This window comes from Megascapheus bottae, chromosome 18 (genome assembly GCF_031878675.1).
Source record: "Megascapheus bottae isolate mThoBot1 chromosome 18, mThoBot2.hap1, whole genome shotgun sequence".
Taxonomy (NCBI): Eukaryota; Metazoa; Chordata; class Mammalia; order Rodentia; family Geomyidae; genus Megascapheus; species Megascapheus bottae.
The window spans coordinates 19,102,320-19,127,667 of NC_143526.1; the positions used below are offsets into that span (position 1 = coordinate 19,102,320).

The 25,348-nt window shown below is 34.5% G+C and overlaps 1 protein-coding gene across 1 annotated transcript in view; it reads right to left on the minus strand.

Annotated features, from left to right (window-relative positions):
- The window catches only part of Macrod2 (mono-ADP ribosylhydrolase 2), a 1,707,616-nt gene that overhangs the window by 1,678,471 nt on the left and 3,797 nt on the right, over positions 1–25,348 (minus strand). The window contains exon 2 of the mRNA XM_090352924.1: positions 19,678–19,794. Within this exon, the coding sequence (XP_090209050.1) occupies positions 19,678–19,794 (117 nt within the window). The remainder of the gene's footprint in view (positions 1–19,677; positions 19,795–25,348) is intronic.

Genomic DNA, 25,348 nt, shown 5'->3' on the forward strand with positions numbered 1-25,348 from the left:
ATTTTCTGGCTGTTCTATTCCCTCTCTGGCAATACAAATAATATTAAGTTCCTTATATTTCTTGAACAGTTCCTGACAGGGCTGTTTTTATTCTTAGTTCATTTTTCATATTATGCTGTTGATTTTGGACCCACATTAGCCAAGTTTGTGAATGGTGTTGCAGAACTATATAACTGGGTTTCTCTTGTCCATCTTTAATGTCCCAAAACATCTTCCCTGAATGAGAAGATGCATATTTTAATTTGAGAGTGTGTGCTAATAAATAAAGCTGGGTTTCTGAGTTGAAATTCAAAAAGACTGCTAACATAGGAAAGCCTCCTTTCCTTTTCCCTTCCCTTGCCCAAAATGTATTCCTAGTACAGTTCTCAGGCTCTGCCCCTCTTTCTGATCTCAATATATTTATATCAGAAACCTCCAGAATCATCTGAATAGACAAATATACCTACTGGCACTCACTATTAAATACAAAGAAGGAAGAAACAAGTTTTTCTAAGTAGTTTTTGTTTTGTTGTCTGGTTTGTTAATCTGATGATCACTACACAGTTAATTCCTTGAGACTATAAACACCACAAATAGTTTCTTGAGTATTCTGAATCTCAAATACTTCTCATTTTCAGCTGTACTTTTCTGTGATCTGGTGTCTCTGCTCCTCTCATCTGCCTACTCTGTATTATCAAGGAATTTCAAGTTTGCTGTATCAATGTCACTCTTCCTTACTTCTCCTTAACATCCAGGAATTCCCTCAAACTGACTTTTTCAATGTCACTCTTTCTTAGCCTTTCTTATTTTGTTCCTGCTACTATTATGGGTTTTGTTTTATTTGAGATAGGGTCTCCCAGGCTGGAATCAAATCCACTCATCTTGCTTCAGCATCCTTCTAGGATTTCAAGATATCCACCACAAAGCTTGAGTCCTTTTTTTTTTAGTATACTTTCATCCTTCCCATATATGTGGCAAAGGTAGCAAATTGATCATTTGTTTTCCTTTCCCAAAATTATCAGATTCTTAACATTTCTGTATTATCATATTTATGAATGGATATAGATTGTACTTCTGACTGTATCTGGAGTTTGTTTACAAGAAGTATACATATCCCTGTAACTTTATGTATAGAAATCCCTTGCACTGAATAGTATGCATAATTTTCTTCTACCTTTCCCAACCCTCCCAAACCCACTAGATATTCTACATTTTATTCATCTAGCATTATTTCAGTTATTTTTCTTTCATATCTTTCTTTTTATTAAAAATATTTTCTCACCTCTCTCCCTTTGAGACTACCCACACTCCTTTAGAGTATGCCTCCGCCTTTCTGCTTCTGTCAACTTTTCATCTTATTTCCTACTTTCTTACTTAATAAAGCTCTATCAAGTTTTCTTACTATTAAAAACTAAATTTTCTCTCTCAAAAATTACATTATGCTTTACTAATTGTTTGGATTTCAGTCTGTTGTTTAGTTGTGTGTCTTAATGCTTAATATATATCTTTCTCTTTTGGACGAGAATTTACTCTGATTCATTTATGTACTTTCAAATAATATTTTTAATCTGTATACAGTTCATAGTCCCTTTTTTAATTTTGTAATGTTATTGTTATGAAAGTCAGATAAAGAGTAATTTCTTTTTGGACAACACCACCCCTTCCTCCCTGCTCTCTCCCAGTGCAGTTCATAATCCTTTTAAAAGAGTATATATTTTTGTGTTAATGCTTGAAAACTAGATTTTTTTCACAGAGAAATTCAAGTTATTACTTTATAAGTAGAAATTTTTCTACTGTCCCTTAGTATATAACATATATACAGTAGATATATACATATATTTATTTTAGAATTTTTAAGTAGTCATTTTCTCCATCTGAAAAGTTGACTTTCTTTTGATCCCCCAAATTCAAAAGTCTTACTAGTATTAAATTTTACTGGAAATTTTATTTCAGTGCATCTTATTTCAAGGTATTTTTCATGTGAGGAAATTTTTGTCCTGTTTCATTATCTACTGCTTCTGCCACTTGCATTGTATTTCTGGAATGCCAGTTTTTCATATTATGGTATACTAATTGGATCTATTCTGTATGTTTTAACTTTTCTGTTATACTATCTTTTTACTAATCTATTTCTAAAAGAAAAAAAAACAGAGTGACTGTCAGTGTTGTGTTTTACTATGTTGTGTTTTGTTTTGTCTTAGTGCTAGGGATAGGACCCAAGACCTCAAACTTACTACACAAGCACTCTATCCCCTAGCTACATTCCCACTTTAAAAATTGCTGTGAACTATTTTAGATAAGCAAAGTAGTGAAAGGTATGATTTAATAAGTATCTATGTATCCATTGCCCAACTGAGGAAAAATATGTCAATTAAAAATAGAAATACTGGGCTGGGAGTTTTCCTAGCATGCAAAAAGACCCAGGTTCTATTTCTCAGCACCGCATACATAAAAAAAAGCTGGAAGCTGTGGCTCAAGTGATAGAGTGCTAGCCTTGAGGAAAAGCCCAAAGACAATGTTCAGGCCCTGAGTTCAAGCACCAGGACTGGCAAAAAAAAACAGAAATACCATTTACTTTACAGAGGCAAACTAACTTTGGTGGTTATAAACTAAATCAATTTCTTTATATGTTCTTACATATGTATAGATAAAAGTATATATAGTATACATAATATTCCTTTACATTTTTAAGCTTCATATAAAAAGTTTATGTATTATTTGGCAATTTGCTCTGTATGTGTATGTATCTACTAAATGTGAGTATAATTCAACAACTTATACTTTAAAGTACTTACATTAATTTGCTAGTTTATCCATTTTTTTCCATTTAAAAGTTGGTCATTCTTATGAAGGATATTGTTATCAATATGGCTGTTCTTGTCTCTTCACAGAAATTATGGGTTTAAGTCTGTAGTTATTACAGTTCACAGTCCCTCTTAACTTTTTGATTGTTCTTATAAAGGTGATATCCAGAGAGGTCACACTGTTTTCCAAATCTGTTTGTAACTCATCCTTAAAATTATATTACTGGGCTAGGAGTTTGGCCTAGTGGTAGAGTATTCGCCTAGCATTCATGAAGACTTGGGTTCGATTCCTTAGTATCACATACATAGAAAAAGCCATAAGTAGTGCTGCGGCTCAAGTGGTAGGGCTCTATTCTTGAGAAAGTACAAGGACAGTGCTCAAGCCCTGAGTTCAAGCCGCAGGACTGAAAAAGATTTCATTGCTGTTAAAGAGTAGCTGATACTTAAAAAAGAAAACAAAGTGGTAGGGAGTGTAGAGAAAGCAAATAAAGTGATAAGACCTAGAAATAAAGGAAAACATGTAGAAGTATAACCCATTTACTGCAATTCTAATTACAGTTTTGTCATGGCTGTAACTTTAATAATAATGTGTGTGTGTTTGTGTGTAAAAAAAGACAAATATTCATGACACATTCATGATAATACATATATATACATATATATGTATATGTATATATATATATATGAGAGAGAGAGATGCTCTTATAGAATCAGAATTCATGGCTCACTGAAAAATGCACAATCAAATTTACTATACAGAGCTGGAAATGTGGCTTAGTGCTTACCTAGCATACATGAAGCCCTGCATTTGATACCTCAGTACCACATAAACAGAAAAAGCAAGAAAAAGCACTGTGGCTCAGTGTTAGAGAGTTAGCCTTGAGCAAAAGAAGTTCAGGGACAATGCCCAGGCCCAGAGTTCAAGCCTATGACTGGCAAAAAAATTACTATACATTGTCAAATTGTTCTCAAAAGTATTTTTATACTTCTGTTGGCTAAGACTTTCCACTATTCTACACAATCACTAACACAGAGTAGTTAAATTTTATCCACCTCATTTTCCTGAGTATCCATTCCCAACCTCTTGTTTTTGAATGATTTTCTAGTTATTGTTTTCTGGACAACAACTGATTCACTTAATATTGTAAAACCTAGTTTTATTATATCCAGCATGCATTTTTAAAGTTTATAAGTCTTTTGCCAGTTCAATTTCCACAGTTTAGTAAGTAATCTATTTCTTTTTTTGTAAGTTATCTATTTCTAACTGCTTTTAATTTGTTTTGGGTTTGGGGGTTGTCCAGTTATTTTTCTCCCTCTGCATTTGTGTTCTTCAAGGTAACTGACGACTCAAATCTTTTGATTATGGAAAGTTTCTGGTCATTCTTTCTTTTGTATACTGACAATCTCTTCATTCTTTTTTGAAATTTCAATATTAAGTATGTGAGACATATCTATTCTTCTATATCTAAACATTCCTTTTATGTTTCCATCTCTGCTTTGGTTTTGTTTCATTTTGTTTCCCAAATATTCAGTTTGATTAATTCTCTAACCAGCTGGTTTAATCTACTTAATTTCGAATACTTTTCAAGTTTATTATATTTTTAATTTGTAAAGGCTATACTACCTTCTTTTCCAGGTCTTGATTTGCCTGATAGTTTTGTTCTCTACTCATGTTTCTAATTTCCTTTTTGCACATGTATACAACAAGTTATTACCTAGTAATTTAAACATCTAAAATTCACAAGGATCAAGTTCTATTGTTTTTCCTGCTCATTCTCACTCATGCTTGTTAATTGGCATTCTTTTAGCTTTGGACTATAAAAGCATCTCATTAGGTCTATCATGGGACATACTGTGAGGGAGTACCCCTCTAAAAGTGATTAACTTTTGTTTTTCTATTAGATGAATTATAGTATTAGCAACACTTATTTAACAACTTAATAATTTTCTGAACAAGGTTTATAGCGTAAATTAGAATCTCACATCCACATGAAGGCACACCTCAGAGTTTTATGGGAATCTTTCCAGTTTTATATCCGAAAGCCAAGAGAAGGTAACTTATCTGATGTCTCTCACTTGGAAGTTAAATTTAGGCTCCCCTTTATTTAAATCTTGTTTAAAAGAATCTTGGCTGCATAAAGGAGTCTGAGTCCTAACTTGTAAAATAGTAGTGGCCCAAAGATCTTGCTCCTCAAACCCAGGTAATCTTTAATCATAAATCAGCTTTGAATTCAATTTATTACTTTGATTTGAAGAATCTATATTTTAACCACTTAGTAATCACAATTATAACTGTGAAAAAAATTTACTGTTTCTTTTTCATTATACTGTCTTCAAAATTCTAAGAAATGTTGCTTGCTGTTAATTTCTCCATTAATTAGGATATCTGTATTTTTTGCATTCTCGTTTTAGTACAAGTCCTATAACTATAGCACTATGAGAAAATTTCTGCAAATATGCAGTGCTTCACAATTCTCTTCAGCCCAGGTTGGTTTTTTTTTTTTCTTCTTCTTCTTCAAAAACTACTGATTCCATCTAGGTACCCATGGCTCAGACCTATAATCCTAACTATTTAGGAGGCTGAGATATGAGGATCATTGTTCAGTGACAGAAGGGGCAAGAAAAGTCCATGAGATTCTTATCTTCAATTAACCACTAGATAAACAGAAATGGCACTGTGGCTGAAAGTGATAGAGCACTAACTTTAAGCAGAAAAAGCTCAGAGACAGTGCCCTGGCCTTGAATTCAAACCCCAGAACTTAGAGGAGGAAGAGGAAAAAGAGGAGGAGGAGGAAGAAGGGGGGGTAGAACAATCCACAGCAATCCGTGGTCTCCTAACCATCCTGATGCTGTTCACAGGGCCATTTCTCCGCAATAATTCTGTTAATAGTAAATTGGGTAAATTTTGAAATTATCAAAATTAGCAAGTCTATTTTCTACTTAGAACCTAGATATTTTCACTGATGTGTTATAGGCTGTACCAATAGTTTTCAATAGTCTAATCTCATCAGAAAACCCTCATAACCTTATGGCTTACTGGCTGCATGCTTTTTTTGTTTTGCTAAGATGTTATGGGTTTTTTTTCCTTATTCTTATATTTGTTTGTCTGTTGCAAAGTAGATTTGGCTTGTCATACTTGTTACAATTTTAATTGTAAAAGTCTTTCCAACTATGAGATTCCTATTTTATTTAAGATTGATCTATTAAAACCTATGAAATGTAAATACAGTTGCTACTTTATAACCAACTATAACAATACTTCTTTTCTTTTCTTTCTTCATTTTTTTGTCTGGTCCTGGGGCATGAACTCAGGCCCTGGGCCCTTTCCCTGAGTCACAAGTCCAGTTGAGACACAGGTCCAGGCTTTTTGATGGCTAATTGGAGATTACAGTCTCATTGGCTGGCTGGCTTTGAACTGCACTCTTCAAATCTCATTTTCCTGAATGGCTAGGATTTACAGACAAGCTTGTGCCATTCATTTCTAGCTTATTTTTCTTTTTTTACTCAAATCTAAATGGCTATAAAAACAATAGAACATAAATTTATTGTTTAATTTTCACTCCGAAAGTCTCATAGTTCTCTGTTACCAAGATGCCAATTTATACAAGAAATACAGTCAGAATACAAAATATACTATACCCACAATTACCCGATGAAAAGGTCAATATTTACTCATCTTCTACCTTCTTTGAAATCACTTCATTTTAAGAAAAAAGCACCATGATACACTTTTCATCTGGTTATTCTAAGGAGTATATTTATATGACTCTAAAAGCAAATGATTCCTGTTCTCCTGCTATTCTTAATTTTAAAAAAACAGGCGATATTTTCTTATAAATCGATATTTGGAATGAGTAAAAGGTAATTACATTATATCAATATTGTCTGTATACCAATCTAATAATTAAACAGTAATTATACAGATTTTTCAATTTCTATTTTTTAATCCTTACATCATGATGTTTTATACAAAAATCAAGCATGCAGCATATATAGTCTGCTGATTTCTTATTTGTTGACATATATTTACATAATCCAAATAATGGATTAGATTTCTAACATCATGTATATTTTACCCAAATTGATGTCAAAACTAGTAAACCCTACAAAGTTATTTTCACAATTCACAATTTATCTACATTTAGAATGTAAACAAGGCTATTTATCTCAAAGAAAATCTGAACATGCCAACTACTCATGTGAAATACTCTAAAATTTTTAAAGGCACAAGCCCATGAGGTAGCTCATTCTTGTAATCCTAGCTACTCAGAAGGCTGAGATCTGAGGACTGGGGCTCAGAGCCAGCCCAGGCACTAAAGAATGTGAGACTCCAATTAACACCTAGAAAAATGAGAAGTAGGACTGTGGCTCAAGGCTGGTAGCCTTGAGCTAAAGTGCTCAGGGATAGCACCCAAGCCCAGAGTTCAAGCCCCATCACCAACAAAAAAAAATTTTTTTTAATAATAAATAAATGGCACATTTGGGCCATAAAAAATAAAATTTAGACTGTTTGAAATGCTTAATTTTTCAAGTTCTAGGTACCCAAGCTATAACAAGAAACTCAAAGGCAGCAGGAGAGGGGAGATTATCTTTAAAGTGTTAGGAAGTGTTTTCATTGCTTGTTTAATATAATACCAGTAATCAGAAGGCTGAGATAAGAAGACCACAATTTTGAGGCCAGCCTGGGTTGCACTGCAAGACCCGCTCAAAACTTTTTTTCAGTTATGAAACTGAAATTTATCATTCACTGAATTAGTAAATTAGTAAAAAAAATCTACAATTATTGCAACAAATCAATGTGACTAAGCACACACAACATTTATACTGACATCTCACTGCTACATAAATAATTCCTTTTAAATAAAACACTAATTTACCAGAAGGCAACGTAACTTTGGTAAGACTTAGAGATTACAACTAATTTACAATAAAAGTAATAATACAATTAAAAGAAAATTAAAACACAAACAAAAATACAATGAAACTTCATCATCCCAATTCCAAACTGATTTTCTATAACATAAAGGAAAGGTTATTTATTCTTTATTTAGTACTTTGCACAAAGAGAAGCTGCCACAAGAAAATACTCAGCTTGTTAATACAGACTTTGAGACAACCTATACCTACAAAAATTCAGAAACTATAGATATTGATTCATTTCATAAACAAGTGTAAGTTTAGCAAAAATTTACTTGAGCTTAACAGATTTCAGGCACTGTACTAGGAAAGGGAGACTAGTACAATATTACTTTCAGTAGACCTCAGCCACCAAGACAAGGAACTCTATTTTAGTAATTATTAAACAGTGCTGCTGTCTTCTATATGCATGAGATATTCCAAGAATCCATTTGTAATTTATTTATCTGTACTATTTTACCCTTCTATTCTCCCGAATAATTAAGCGAAGAGATGAAAGGAAGGAAATGAAAAGTTTCAATAAGCTTTTGCTAGTATGCCAAAGAGATGTATGAGTTATTAAAATAAGAAATAAAATAAAATTCAGAGCAAAAACAGTGCCCAGGGAACTCAGAAGTCAAATGCCAAGGTTAACTATTGATAAGCACTTTAAAATAACTCAATGAATGACAATAATTTGTCATAAACATCATAAATGACATTTTGAGTATATTTTGTATGTTGAGTAACTTTTAAAAAGAAATTTTACATTGTAGGTTCATAATTATTCTCACTCTATAAATGGAAGAACTAAGAAGAAAGTGTTTGCACAAGATCACAAAAATTTTGTCTGTACTTCAGCTGTTCACAGGAGTCCTCTCCTAAACATACTCTCCTTCAGTCAGTTTGTCTGTAACTGCCCTGAGTCTTGTATGTTTTCATGCCAAGTTGTATTTTAGATCTACCTTCCACATATGAGAAAATATGGTGTACCATGTGTCTCTCTGAATCTGGCTTACTTAATATTCATGATTTATTTCTAGGTCCGTCTCTTTCCCTGCAAGTAACATATCAATCTTTCTAATGAATGCTTAAAATTCCATTATATTTGTCTACCACATATACTTGATCCACTCATCTCTTCTATGGCATTTGGGGCTCTTCTAATTTAGCAATTGTGATTAGTGCAGCAGTAAACACAGATGTGTAAAGGTCTTTAACATATCCTGACATAATACTGAGTAGAAACTGAAGAATGATATCACTGGATCATAAGAGTGGGTCCACATTTAGTTTTTTGAGGAATCTGCAAACTGCCTTCCAGAATGGTTGTGCTAGTGTACATTCCCACCAACAGTGTAATAGGATTCCTTCCTCTGCACCCTGCACCCTTCATTCCCCACCTCCTCCACACTATTATTTATTGTTTCCTAATACTGACCAGTCTTCTTGGGATAAGATGGAATCTCAATGTTGTTTTGATATGCATTTCCTTTATGGTTATGTGAGCATTTCCTCACTGAGCATTCTTACACTGAAAACTATGTAGCTCCTTTTCCCATTTATAGATCTGGTTCTTAATTTGGAGAGTAGTTTCTTTATATCCTTGTGTATTTGGGATATTAGGCCTTTATTAAATGTATACTGGGTAGAGATCTTCTCCCAGTCTATTGGCTGCTGTTTTAGTATAGTAGGTATATCTGTTTCTGTGTAGAAACGTTTTGGTTTGATGTTATCCTATTTGTCAAGTCCTTCGACTTGCTGAGGTCCTAGGACTCTCTTCAGAATGATGCAGCGAAGATTAGCATGACCCCTGTGCAAGTATGGCACAAAAATTCGTCCTGTGTGTTTCTCTTAGTTTTCGGTATCTTGTGTCTTGTTTTTTTTGTTGTTGTTTTTTTGGTGCCAGTCCTGGGGTTTGAACTTTGGGTCTTAGTACTGTCCCTGAGTTTTTTTTATCAAGTCTAGTACTCTATCACTGGAACCACAGATCCACTCCTGGCTTTTTTGGGGAGTGGGGGTGGGGGGAGTTCCAGAGCTTGAACTCAGAGCCTGACCACTGTCCCTGGGCTTCTTTTACTCTAGGCTAGCGTTCTATCACTTGAGCCACAGTGCCATTTCCAGCCTTGTCTGTTTATGTAGTAATAAGAAATGAAACACAGGGCTTCAAGAATGCTAGGCAAGCACTAAGCCACATTCCCAGCTCCCTTGTGTCTTATGTTTATTCCATATGAGGAAGGGAAAGGGAACCACAGAAACCACAGGAAAAGAATAAACTAATACAAAATTGATACTCACTTGACACTACATTGGATATGAACAGTGTGAGAGGAGGGGAGTAGAGAGAGATAAGGGGGAGAAAAAATGAAGGATGTGGTTAACAGCGTTTAAAAAAAAACAAATGTATTCATTACCTTATTTATGTAACTAACTCCCCTGCTTAGTACCTTTTCAATTTAAAAAAAAGGAGAAAATTATTGTCTGTGCCAATAAGTTCTAATAGTTCTCTAGTTCTCTTACTTCTTACAGTAGTTCCAAAGTTTCAGATTGAGGTCATTCACCCATTTGGAGTTGATATTAGTACAAGATGACAGAAAGGAATCCAATTTTAGTCTTCTATGTATGGATATCCAGTTTTCCCAATACCAGTTATTGTATATTCTTAGCCTCCTTGTCAAATATCGGATGACTGTATATGTACAGTTTATTTCTGGGTCTTTTACTCCATTGGCCTTTGGGCCTATTTTTATGCCAGTATCAAACTTTTTAGAATAATAGCTCTGCAGTAAAGTTTGAAGTCTAGAATTGTGATGACTCCAGTGTTGCTTTTTGTGCTTAAAATTGCTTTAAGTATTCAGTGTCTTTTTTTGTTCCACATGAATTTTCTGGTTGTTTTCTGTATCTCTGTGAAGAATGACATTGGGATTTTGATGGATATTGCACTGAATTTGTAGACTTACTTTGGTAGTATAGTCATTTTCCTTAAAGTTTACCTATCCATGAACATGGGAGGTATTTCTGTGATTTCTTTCAAACAGTGCTATAGAGGTCCTTCATTTCCTTGATTGGGTTTATTCCTTTTTCGTTCTATTTTGTTTTTAGACTTTTGCAAATGAAATTATTTTCCTGATTCCCCTGTCTGGATATTACTGGTATACAGAAAAGCTACTAATTTTTGTTAGTTTTTTAGCCTGCTTCTTTGAACAAAGTTATTAATCAGTTCTAGAAGCTTGGAAGTGGACTCTCCAGAGTCCTTCAGGTAAAAGATCATGTCATCTGCAAACAGAAATAACTTGAATTATTTTCCTACTTGAATCTTTTATGTCTTGTCTTATCTATTGCTCTGGCTAGGTATTCCAGTATAATCTTGAAAAGTGGAGAAAATAGACATCCTTGTCTTGTTACTGATTTTAGAGGAACTGATTGGTTTTTCAACTTATTATTATTTTTTTTTTTTTTTTTTGGATTCTGGGCCTGGTTACTGTCCCTGAGCTCTTCAGCTCAGGGCTAATGCTACGCTACTTTAAGCCATGGTGCCACTTCCAGTTTTCTGGTGGTTAACTGGAGATAAGAGTCTCATGGTCTTTTCTACCCAAAACTACAATCCTCAGATCTTATTCTCCTAAGTAGCAAAGATTATAGGCATCAGCCATCTGCATTCAGCTAGTTTTTCACCTTTTAATATGATGTTGGTTGTTGGCCAGTCATATATAGCCTTTATTATGTTGAAGTATGTTCCTTCTATTTCTAGCTTCTCCAGAGCTTTTATCATAAACAGATGTTGGATTTTGTCAAAGGCTCTATTTTGTTATTTTATTGATTGCTGTATATTAAACCAGCCTTGCATCTTTGGGATTAAAACAATTATAACATTTTTTTGGCCAATCCTGGGCTTGAATTCAGTGTCTGGGCACTGTTCCTGAGCTTCTTCTTGCTTAAGGCTAGCACTCTACCACTAGAGCCATAGCACTACTTCTGGCTTTTTCTGTATATGTGGTACTGAGGAATCGAACACAGGGCTTCATGCATGCTAAGTAAACACTCTATCATTAGGCCACATTCCCAGCCCATATTGTTATTTTTAGTTAGCTGTTGAATTCTGTTAGTACTTTATAAAGTAGCTTTGCATCTGCATCTATGTTCCTCAAACAGATTGGTCTATGCTTCTTTTTTTATTGGGTTTTAGAATGAATATATTGCATGATTCATACACTAAGTTTGCTAGTAATCCTTTTTTTATTTCATGAAAAGTTTGAGAAGTACTTGTGTTAGTTTTCTTTAAAAGACCTTACAGAATTAATCTGTGAGTCCACCAGAACCTGAACCTTTCCTTACTGAAAGACTATTACTTTCTTGATCTCATTGCTTGTAATGGGTCTGTTTAAATGGATCAATATCTTCTTGATTCAGCTTAGGCAGCTCATATGCCTCTAGGAATTTACCCATTTCTTATAGATGTTCCATTTTCATTTGAGTGTAAGTTTTAAAGTAGACCCTCAGAATTTTTTTGGATTTCTTGGATGCTTACTTTGAGGTTTCATTTTTCATCTCTTGTTAATCTGTAATTCTTCTTTCCTTTTTGTTGTCAAATTAACTAGGGGTTTGTCAATCTTAATAGTTTTTTCAAATAACTCAGTTTTTGTTTGTTGATGCTATGTGAATTCTTTTTTAAATTTAATGTTGTCTTATGTAATGATGATCTACAGAGGGGTTATACTTGCATAAGTAAGGTAATGAGTATATTTCCTATCAAACAGTGTTACCTCCTCCCTCCCTCCTTTTCTCCCACTTTCCATCCCTCTAAGTCCCTCCCCTCCCAAGTTGTAAAATTCATTTCCAACACAGTATCTTGGGAATATTGCTGCTGGGTTTGTTTACTCTTGCTCCTTGGTCTCACCATTTTGTGATTCCCATTCCCTTTCCCAAATCAGATAAACGTGTATAAGACACAGGGTACCAAAATCAAAAACAGTGACAACAGGGGATAAACCAAAGGGGAGAAAAAGAAAGTAGAAATACCTTCACATAGTACATTAAAAACAACAAATAACAACAAAAAAAACACCTTGGAAACCTTGTTTCCAAATCTTGGAGTTCATTTAAATTAGCATCCTTTTATATTGTCATATATACATGGCTACTGAGCAACTGTGATCCTCTACTAGGACATATTATTAAAAATGAGGGAAACCATAGAGCTTATGTTTCTTTGGGTTCAGTATGATTTCTTCCAAGTATTTCCATTTCCTTACAAGTGGAGTGATATCATTCTTTCTGATGGAAGCAAAGAACTACACTATGTATATATACCAAATTTTCTTGATTCATTCATCTACTGAGGGGCATCAGGGCTGGCTCCATATCTTAAGCTATGGTAAATAATGCTATAATGAACACAGTTGTGCTGGTAGCTTTAGGGTAGCCTTGTTTGTGATCACTTTAGCAAATGTCCAGTAGTAGGATTGCTGGATCATAGGGGAGCTCTATGTTTAGCATTAGATGGAAGAAAGACAGCCTCTTCAATAAATAGTGCTGGCAGAATTGGCTACACACACGTAGAAAACTAAAGTTAGATCCTTATTTATTACCCTCCTGCACTAAAATCAACTCCAAATGGATCAAAGACCTGGATGTAAGAGCAGATACTCTGAAAATATTACAGAAAAGGTTAAGGGACACATTAGGGCTCCTTGGCACAGGTTGAAACTTACTAAATAAAGACGCAGAAACAAGTCAACAAAAGGCTGGATAAATGGATTACACAAAACTGCAGAGCTTCTGCAAAGGGTATAGCGCTCTCTCTCTCTCTCTCTCTCTCTCTCTCTCTCTCTCTCTCTCTCTCTCTCTCTCTCTCTCTCTCTCTCTCTCTCTTTCTCCCTCCCTCCCTCCCTCCCTCCCTCCCTCCCACCTCCTTGCAGGATGCATTTGCTTGAAGGATCTTTTTCTATTCCCTCACATAGAATTTGTCTGTTTTTGACAGTGAGGTGTGCATCATGGAGACAAATGGTTGAATCTTATTTTTTAATCCAGGCTGTTGCCATACATCTTTGACTGGAGAAGTGAGTCAAATGATGTTTAATTAGCTGTTTTTCTTGCTTCTATCTTCTCAAGTTTTACTAAACTACTCCTCTAGTAGTATTTATTCATTGTTCTGTTTCTTTGATTTTGATTGTCTTCTTCTGAGACAATGCACCCTTTTAGTGCTTGTTTGGTATTTATGATTTGCCTTAGTTTTTGTTTATCATGGAAGGCTTTAGATTCCTGATCAATTTTGAATGATGTTTCCCTGGGTACACTAGTTTGACAGTTGTCACTCAGAGCTTGAATTATCTCTCTCCAGGCTCGCCTTGAATTTAGAGTTTGCATTGAGAAATCTTCCTTATTCTAATCTTCCCATTGAAATGAAGTACTCTCTTTGCTCTGCTACTTTTGAAAACAATTCCTTATTTTGTAAGTCCAGAGATTTTACAACAATGTGTCTAAGACTGTTTTTTCTCTTGTCTTATCTGCTTGGAGTTCTGTATACCTTTCTCAGGTAGTATTCTCTAAAGTTAGTGGGTGCTCTATTACAATTATAATTGCTGCTAGAGAGGTAGTGTGACATTTTTTCTCTTATATATGAACTCATTATTTCTGGTGTTATAACTAGATAATGGCCACTTCTCAATAGTTTGGGCAATATTTCATTTAATAAACATTTGATAAATTAACATGAATCCTAGCAGTTGGCGAAAAATCTTTAACATCTAGTAAGATCAAGAAACGCTAGCATTCAGTCTTACAAAATAAGTATGAGTGGCTTCAAAAACAAGTCTAGATATAAGTAATGTATATTTTTAAGTATACTGTATCATCAGCTCTCTGAACTTCAGAGAAACAATACTTTTTTAAAGACACAGACATCAAACACTCTAGATAGAAAAGAAAATGATTCAAAGAAATAACTCAATAGTAAAACACTTTAGGAATACTATAACTAATATATTTCACTTATATTGTCAATATATGGTCAAAGATACAATAAAAATAACTGAATAAATCTAAAAGACTTTTTACTTTATTCGAGGAGTTTTATTATTGAGATATAATACTCTATTGAAAGAAAACATTTTAACATGTTAAAAAAATTAGCCAGAACCAAAAGACAACAAAGAAAGAAAGAAATCTTCACTAGCTACTCAACAGATCAAGAATTCATTTCAAGAATTTCAAAGAGCTCAAAAAAATCAGAAAAAGAATAAACATCCAATTAATAAATGAAAAATTCTGAACTGAACAGATAATTCTCATAAGAATAAATACAAATGTCTAACAAATATAAGAAGGAATGGTCACCAGGAGTGTGGCCTAGTGGTAGACTGCTTGCCTAGCATGCACGATTCCTTGGTACACATACATAAAAAAAGCCAGAAGTGCTGCTGTGGCTCAAGTGGTACAGCTCTATACCTGTTCTATACAGTTCTCAGGCCCTGAGTTCAAGCCCTAGGACTGACAAAAAAAAAAAAGAAGGAATGGTCAACATCCTTAGCAATCCTTGCAATCATCAAACAAACAGTAACAAAAGTTAATGAGAATGCAAGGGGGTAATCCTTATACACAATTAGTGGGAATGTAAATTATTAGTACAAACACAATACACAGACCCCAAAGTAGCTAGGATTACAGGCATAAACCTCAGCAACTGATTGCACTGACCCTGTCTCTTCTTTGTGTGTGCCAGTACTGGAGCTTGATCTAAGGATCTCACATTCTCACATGGCTTTTTTTGCCCAAGTCTGGCACTATTGGGCACTGCTAGCTTATGCCCAGAACTTTAGCTACTCATGAGGCTGAGATCTGAGGATCATGATTCATAGCAAGACCAGGTAGAAAACTCTGTGAAATCCTTATCTCCAATTAGCCAAAAAATAGTCAGAAATGGATGTATGGTTCAAGTGGTAGAGTGCCAGCCTGGGGAGGCAGAGATGGAGATAGAAGTGCAAGGAAAGCCACAGAACAAGAATTTTTCAAGACACCATCTCTACCAATGGCTGAGCTTAAGAGTATACATATTATCCTAACTATGGAAGAATTACAGTAGCAGAGCATAGTAACACAAACCTATCATCCCAGGTGAAATGGGGAAGCACAAGTAGTAGAGCAGCCTAGACCTGCCCAGATAGAAAGCGAGACCCTATCTCAAAAACAGTCACCAGGCACTACAGCTCATGCCTGTACTCCTAGCTACTCAGGAAGCTGAGATCTGAGGATTCTGGTTCAAAACCAGCCGAGGCACTAAAGATTGTGAGACTCTAATCTTCAATTAACCTCTAGGAAACCCGAAGTGGCTCTGTCATTCAAGGGATAGGGCTGTAGCTTTGCCAGGAAGAGCTCAGGGACAATGCCAATGCCCAGGCCCGGTGGTAGGACCCTAACTTTGAGCTGAAGAGCTCTGGGTCAGAGCCCAGGCCCAGAGTCCAAGCCCCATGATCAAAAATAAATAAATAAATAAATAAAAGTGTGCACACTAGCACACTCACCTGCTTACCCTCTTTCCCCCTCTCTCCTTCCCTTCTTCTCTCCCTCCCTCTCTCTCTCATACACACAACACACACACAGCCTCCTATCATCAAGAGTTTTTTTAATGAGATGCTAAAGAAGAAAGAACCTAATTTTCAGGGTTACAACAATACAACAGTAAATGCCAAATATTCGAAAACATTGAATGGGGAGCTGGGAGTTTGGCCTAGTGGTTAAAGTGCTTGCCTAGCATGCATAAAGACCCGGGTTCGATTCCTCGGTACCACATACATAGAAAAAAGCCAGAAGTGGTGCTGAGGCTCAAGTGGTAGAGCTCTCGCCTTGAGAAAATCCAAGGACAGTGCTCAGGCCCTGAGCTCAAGCCCAGGACTGGCAAAAAAAAAAAAAAAAAAGAAAACATTGAATGGATTATGACTCAAGTGGTAGTATGTCCACCTAGCAAACTTAAGGCCCTGAGTGCTGTCAAAAAAAAAAAAAAAAAAAAACAACAACCCAAGCTAATTCCTGTAAAATACATATATGTGTTAAAATTACAGACTTACGAAGTATATAAAAAGAATTTCAGGGGCCGGGAGTTTGGGTTAGTGGTAGAGTGCTTGCCTAACATGCACGAAGGCCCGGGTTCAATTCCTCGGTACCACATACATACAAAAAAAAAGCCAGAAGTGGTGCTGTGGCTCAAGTGGTAGAGTTCTAGTCTTGGGAAAGCCCAAGGACAGCACTCAGGCCCTGAGCTCAAGGCCCAGGACTGGCAAAAAAAAAAAAGAAATTTCACAACTTATGATCTCAATACCAAGCCATGTTTATATGTACAAAAAGTGTATTGTTTTTTTCTTTATTATAACAACAAATTTCATGTAAGAACAATTTACATAACAGTTATACATGCTACAATGCACAATAAATTTTACTTATGCAATGTCAAAAATAACTTTGAAAAGAAGTTGAAGGAACCAAATATAAAGCAGAGGAAAATCAGAGTCATTTGGTGATTCATGAATTTTTTAACTTCATATTTTGTTTCCATTTTACTATTTAAATTAGATGATAAATGTTTGGCTAAATGAGGCCTCATCCCTCCACAAAAATATTACTGCATAGAAATTTTCAATGTGTTCATACTTGAAATGAATACTCTTCATTCTCAAGATTCTTTGAAGCTGTTTAACTCTTCCAGAGAAAACCAAATTGTAGTCAAGATGGTTTTTGAAGTAAACCAATTATCTTAGTTAAGTAAAATATTTAAACAAAATATAATATTACAATACTCTATTAAAATTGATTGTCAATAATCAGTAATGCACTGAGGATATATATCTCAGCTGACAAAGTATTTGCTTAGCATCATGATGCAGGGATCAATGTCCAACACTGCTAGTCAAAGAAAAAGAATCTATAATGTCAAAATAAATATATTTAAAATGGTAACACTGAAATTCTTATTCTATAATTTAAAATCCATATAATAGGGTCAAGTGTACAAACTTTTTACTAATTTAACTTAAGTTGTTGTAAGTACACTCACAGAAACTGAAATCATTGTTACTAAATACTGTAAAATGATATACAATGATTATGAATACACATAACTCATGAATTCTCAGTTTTGTCTTAACTACTTAAAACCTTTATCAAATGTTAAGTGTATAGAACTGTAGAGCACTTACAATAAAATTAACCTTATATTACGAAATACTTATGATCTACAGCATCTGGCTTAATTTCTCAGACTTTCATTGCCACATGAATCTTTATTATATATGAAAGGTGAAAAGAAAGGAAATAATGCATGAACATATCAACAGTACACATGACAGCCTATACACAAACATATTAATCAAAGCATGGTTTATTAGGGGAAAATTCAAATGGCATAACTCATTAGAAAAACTAACTCACAGTCCAACAAATGAATTACATAAAACTGACACTTGAGATGTGTGAAGGGAGGTCAAATGAAGGACAAGAGGAAGGCAGGGGGAGACTGCAGTCATAATACTCCATGCATATCCTAGGAACTAATGAGAGAGGTGACATTCTGAGGATAAGGAAGAACGATAAAAGGGATAATAACAAGACGAATTGTACTTACAAACTAATGGGTTGTAACCTGAAGTGCTGAAAGGTTACCCCTTTGTACAACTACTTAAAAATCTTAATTTTTTTAAAGAATCACATTGTCTTTCTCATTAAGCATGTATTACTCAGTAGCAAGAAGCTTCCTGAAGTTACCAAGCTCTATGTGTTTTCCAGAAATTAAAAATAAAATATTTCTATTTTTAAAAATACCACACAGTTTATCATTTACTCCGTTCATAGAACCAATATTTACTGAGTATCTACTGAACAGCAAGCCCTATTACAGACAACCAACAAAATGAAGAGTTCTCATTTTCATGGTAACTAGTGAGTCATAAAGAAGATGAAACCTGATCAGATAAGCTGACTGTTGAGTACATAAAAACCAACTGGTATTAACACTCTGAAAAAGAAACATAACATTATGATAGTACATCATTTAAAAAAAAATCTGTTCACTCCTAACCCGATATTTTGCTCTTCTAAAAAAAAATCAAACTCTTCTCTAAAAACCAATCCTAAATACATTCTCTCTATATACACTGAAGCCCACTTCAGATCTTTTCTCCATAGACTTTGTCCCTAGGACATATTTGGAGTTTTCTCCATATCTTGTATAATTTCATCCATCTAAGACTATGCCCTGTAAAATTACTATGTTCCAAGTCTATTTCATAAAGTTTGGTTGCTAAGTAGCCTAAAAAGTACTCTGTCTAAACTTGACATTCACCAATTCAAATTAAGCAACAATTCTGAATATATTCAATGTCTGTTAAACTGAAGTTTCGAAATTTTTTCATATCTTTTTAATCTTCAAAACCTCATTTATATTCTAAAAAAATCCATACCTTCATTAAATCACAAAGGCTTTTAAGACAAAATGTATTATAAAAATATTTTAAATGCAGACATAATACCACACTATATAAAATACATATTCTCTAAAATTATGTGAAATGCTATTGGGCTTTTTTCTACTCTTACTAATGTACTGTCTTTTACCTATATCAATCCTTAAAATATCTAAAAGAAATACAATAAATATTAAACTAATCAAAGAAAACTCGACATGCCACACTACAAAAGCAGCAAATCTCTAATAGCATTTGCTCTAAGAACTCCTTCAGAAAAGTTTTGAAAAAGTAAAAAGGTACCTTTCTAGAGTACCATATCGTAAATGAGGTATAATTCAGAAACAGATTACGTAAATATATATTTTAAGCTTAAAAAGCACATGATAGATAACTTAAAAAATATACAACTCAATCATAAGGAATAATTTCAAATAACAAAAATATCTTCTTTCCTGAATATTATTCATTTTTGCCAGCAATTTTATTGCCATACATGTAAATAAACAGCAATAGTATCTACCTAAAATATATTCTGAGAAACTTACCATCACTTTGGCTCTTGCCCTTCATTTCTTCCTTCCATGATAGGATGGTGTTCAGAGAAACATAGTCCCTTAAGTATTCTTTGCGTCTCTCCTCTAAGGTCATCTTCAGCAAACGTTCTTGCAAAATAAAAGTATAATCTCCATTTGTATTTAGCTTTCAAGCTTGGGAATTATCTTATATTCTAAATATTAATGATGTTATATTCTAAATATTAATGATGCCATCTTGAAGAATACCAAAATGTAAATCCAAACAAATCTGAGAGTTAAAAGATGTGGAATTAATTCCATATTATCAAGAAAAACTAAAACAAACATGATGAAGACTATTATCATAATCTAGAAAATAAGAAAACTCATTTGCTCTTTCAATCAACATCACTGATAGCCTATTATATACAAGATAATATGTTTATAAATTACAGGCACAAAGGTGATCCTTAGTCTTGAGTTTACAGAAAAAAAAAGGAATGGATGAGACAGAAAATAAAATCTAAATGAAAAAAAAATGCAAACGCAAAGACAACTGCAGAACAAATAGTATGAGCACAAAAAACATACCTACCAAGATATTTCCTCAGTTCTACAAGGCCATCAAAAAAGTGTAGTTTCAAGTCAGTAACTGCCTTAAGGTGGTGATTTATAAATTACTTTAGGGCCCGGAGTTTGGCCTAATGGTAGAGTGCTTGCTTAGCATGCATGAAAACCCAGGTTCGATTCCTCGGTACCACATAAGTAGAAGGAAAAAAAAAGTTGGAAATGGTGCTGTGTCTTAAGTGGTAGACCTCTAGCCTTGAGAAAGCCCAAGAACAATGCTCAGGCCCTGAGTTCAAGCCCTGGGACTGGCAAAAATAAAAATTACTTTAAATATATACTTCCCAGCAAGCATGAAGCATTGAGTTCAAATTCTAGTCTTGCCAAAAATATAATGTGGGGAAGTAAAGCTATGGCAAAGTGGCAACCTTGGGCAAAAAAGTGAGGCCCTGAGTTCAAGCCCCAGTACTAGGGAAAAAAAATAAATAAATACCTGATTAAAAGATTAAACTATGGACTGGGAGTTTGACCTAGTGGTAGAGTGCTTGCCTGGCATGCACAAAGACCCGGGTTTGATTCCTCAGTACCACATACATAGAAAAAAGCCAGAAGTGGTACTGTGGTTCAAGTGGTAGAGTTCTAGCCTTGAGAAGACCCAAAGACATTACTGACACCCTGAGCCCAAGCCCAGGACTGGTAAGAAAAAAAAAAAAGGTTAAACTATTAACTGCATCACAAACTACTAGTTGTAAATGCCACTAATAAACTCCCTTATCCCCCAACCAGGTAGAATTTTGCCATGAATCAGTAAAATGGAAGAACATTTTAACTAATACAATATTATTAACAAAAATAAGGAAATGTGTTTAGTTTGATGAAATTATAAGATATCTGGAAAGAGGTTTCACAAAAGTGAGAAATATCTGAAAACAAAAATGTACAAGGACTTACATGCCATCATGATCAGTTTAATCTTTAGCCTCTAAAGAGACTCTTAGTAGACCTCTAAGAGTCACACACATATTCCAGCAGGTATATAAAATGATCTAATAACATACAGAAAAAAACAGAATTTGTTTTTAATCTAAAATAACTAAGGAAGAAGGGCTGGGAGTGTAGCCTAGTGATAGAGTACTTGCCTAATATGCACAAAGCCCTGGGTTTGATTCCTTGGTAACACATACTCAGAAAAAGCCAAGTGGCTGAAGTGGCAGGCTGTTAGCCTTGAGCAAAAGGTGTTCAAGGGCAGTGCCCATGCCCTGAGTTCAAGCCACAGGAATGGAAAAATACATAAATAAGAATTAACCCACACCTACAATCCTAGATAGCATACTTTGAGGCCAGTCTCAAAATAGAAAATAACTAACAAAAAACAGGGCTGGAGCCATGGCTCAGGTAGTGGAGGGTCAGCCTGACAAATGTAAGGCCCTGAGTTCAAATACCAGTACTTCCAAAAACAGAAATAATTTAAGCTTAATTAATAGCTAAGTGATGCTGCATTTATCAAAGTTCTCCAAGAGATTAAAAATTGCTAACTGACTCACTCTCAGATTCTCTCTTAGCATATTACAAGATATTAAAGTATAGATGAAATGGAGGAGAATGACAAAGGGGTGATATAAATCAAGATGCATTGTATTTATTTGTTGAATTTTAACCCCTTCGTATAACTGCTTAAAGGTTTTAAAAATATATGGATTAACCAGGTGCAGTGGCTCATGCCTATAATCCTAGCTTACTCAAGAGGCTGAGATCTGAGGATCAAAATTCAAAGCCAGCCCAGACACAAAAGGACCTGAGATTCCAATTAACTTCCAGAAAATGGGAAGTGGAGCTTGTCTCAAGGGTAGGGTGATAGCCTTGAGCTGAAGAGCTCAGGGGCAGTGCCCAGGCCAAGTTTAAGCCCCATGACCCACAAAAAAATTATATAGATAGATAGATAGATAGATAGATAGATAGATAGATAGATAGATAGATTGGTTGATTTAAGAACAAAATGTACTTTATCACAACCCAACTTTCATGAAATAATAACTTTTAAAGAGACTTCCAAGCTGAGCAGGTTTGTATGTATTTCAAACCAGGCATAGTGGTGTATACCTGTCATCCAACTTACTCCTGAGGCTTAAGTGGAAGAATCACTTCAGCCCAGAAGTTCAAGACTGGCCTAAACAACAAAGAAACAAAAGGACTTTTCAAAAAAAATAAAAACTACAGAACTATTAATGTAAGCACAAGTGAACAAAAAAATCTTAAAATATCAACTCTTTCCTACTGCTGCAACTAATTGTTCTTCAACATTAGTAGATTTTAAGACAGAGACAGATATACCTATTCAATTTAAACTCACATTACTAAAGGGCCAGCAAATTGAACTTAAGATGTCTATGGGTCATTCAAAAAAGTTAAATCAAGGACTTAACAAGGTTTAGCATAAAGATTTTGAAAATTATAACCTAAACTTTTGGTTCTAAAAAAATAGACAGGAGAGAGGAGGGAAAAAAGATGAAACATCAAAAATAAAATATTTAGATTAGCAGGCACAAAGGAGCTAAGAATGAAATAAAACCTAGTTGTAGTTGGGGTTGCCAGGTCCCTGTTATATGGGAAAAGGCAAGGAAAAGAGTTTTAATAAATACAAAGAATGGAAATATTGCCAATTGTTACAATAAAGTTGGAAAGAATAAATATTACATTATAAAACCCACTGCTTCATCAACTGGTTTACCAACACTACTGTTAAGAATACAAGCCAGCAATAACATGAGAAGGGGTATCATTGTGTAAGAAGTATTGCACCTGCTATCTGGTGATTGTAACTGTAATTCCTCCATACATTACCCTGACAAGAAAAAATTTTTTTAAAAAAGCAAGCCAGGCACCAGTGGCTTACACCTATAATCCTAACAACTCAGGAAGCTGAGCTGTAAGAATCGTCAATTCAAAGCCATCCAGGCAGAAAAAGTCCCCTGAGATTCTTATTTCCAATTAATCATAAGAAAACCAAAAGTGGGGCTGTGGATCAAAATAGTAGAGCACTAGTCTTGAGTAAAAGAGCTCAGGGATACACCTCCACTCTTAGTTTAACCCAAGGCCTACAAAAACAAAAAAAAACAAAACAAAAAAAAAAATGGACTGTGGGCCAGGTACCACTGGCTCATATTTGTAATGATAATTACTTAGGAAGTGAAAATTGGGAAAGGTAGAGGTTTGAGGCTAGCTAGAACAAAAGAAAAAAAATCTCCAGCAGTATGTAGTCAAAATATATAAGCGTAAATATGAGAATCAAAGTCTAGATGGGCCCAGGCTAAAAAACAAGAAACATCTCAAAAAAGTAACAAGCAAAAGGGCTAGAGGCATGACTCACCTGTTAAAGTACTCAAATTCAAACCCAGTACTACCAGAGGAAGAAAAAGAAAAAAAACAAAAGAACTAAAGTGGTAAATGAAGTGACTAAGACAGAGGTCAAATAACTTACCTAAAGTACCACACCGTGTATGCATGGTAACTGGGATTCAACTATGCTCAAGTACTTGACCATCTACTACCTCATACACTTTCCTATCTCATAGGGTTGTGACAATCAAAATGTAAAACACTAAAAAATAGTACTGAGCACACAAATGTACACCATAACTACTCTTAGTGTTTATATTAATACAGTTACCATTATTGCTGAATGGCCTCGGGACCTTAGTTTTATTACAATATAACTGAAATCCAGGAGACTATGGGAGACTGAACTAAAAGAAGAAAGTGAGAATTACAACTCCACCATGAAGCCTTGTGGAAGAAAAGCTACTTTAAGGTAAAAAACCCTTGAGCCTGGTTACAAGCAGTATAAAAGAACTGACACACACACAGAGATTAAACACACTGAAGAATGGCTGAATGGTAGCACAAGACCTCAAAGAACAGAACAGATAGGCTAAAGAGTACAAGTTATACAGTTAATCTCAGAAACAAAGAATAAATAGGAACAAAAACCTAAAGGGCATATAAATAGACCCAAAGACCATGAAGGAGTTATTTTAGGACTTTTCACCTTATATGGCATTTATATTTTTCATGAATTTAAAAGGCAATTTCATCTATTTATTATCAGGAAATAGGATCTTGGTGAAATGTTAAATCTGGAATTATCACATGAAGGCAGAAAGGGGTATGATTATCTGATGCCTAGGATATGGAAACAAGAGCTTTATCTTGTGTGATTATTGTTTTTAATGTACTATTATACATTTATTTATTTATTTGAAATATGAAAGGGAAGTTGGAGGGGGAGAGAAGCTGATTGCGAAGGAGTGGGGAAGGGAAATGGAGACAAAAAAAACATGAGAATGGGTATCAATGTGTGAGAAGTAATGGACCTACTACCTGGCAAATGTAACTGTAACCCTTCTATACATTACCCCAACAATAAAAAAATTTAACTTAATTTAGAAAATAAAAAAGTTCAAATCAGGTGACATTCATAGAGAAATGTACTCATTACCTGATTGATGAAATGGTAACACCCTTGTACACTGCCTTTTTAATAACAACAAAGTTTTTTAAGCTCAAATCATTACTTCAAAATCATTACAATATCAGTAATCAGATTGGAAGACAACTTACTTTTTCTACATGTCAGAAGATACATATAGAAATGAAACCTGGACTCCTGTCAATCTACTTATTTAAAAGTTCAAATTTTTGTTTGTTAAACAAATACGATGTAAAAATCAGTGTTAATAAAATCTTTCCAAAAAAAAGTTCAAATGTTAAGACTTAGAACAAAAACGGGGTCAAAAGTAAAAGAAAATGAAATAAGTTGTGTAATATTTGAACTCAAAATATACATTGAACAGCTGTGAATTAGAGCTCAAAATATTAGATTAATAATGTAAGATATATGTAACTTGAGAACTCTTTGCTTAAAAAATAACTAAGGGGTTAGGAGTTTGGCCTAGGGGTAAAGTGCTTGCCTATCATGCACAAAGACACAGGTACAATTCCTCAGTATCACACACATAGAAAAAGCTGAAAGTGGTGCTGTGGCTCAAGTGGTAGAGCACTAACCTTGGGAAAGCCCAGGGACAGTGCTCAGGCCTTTAGTTCAAGACCCAACACTGGCAAAAATAAAAATTACTGGAGA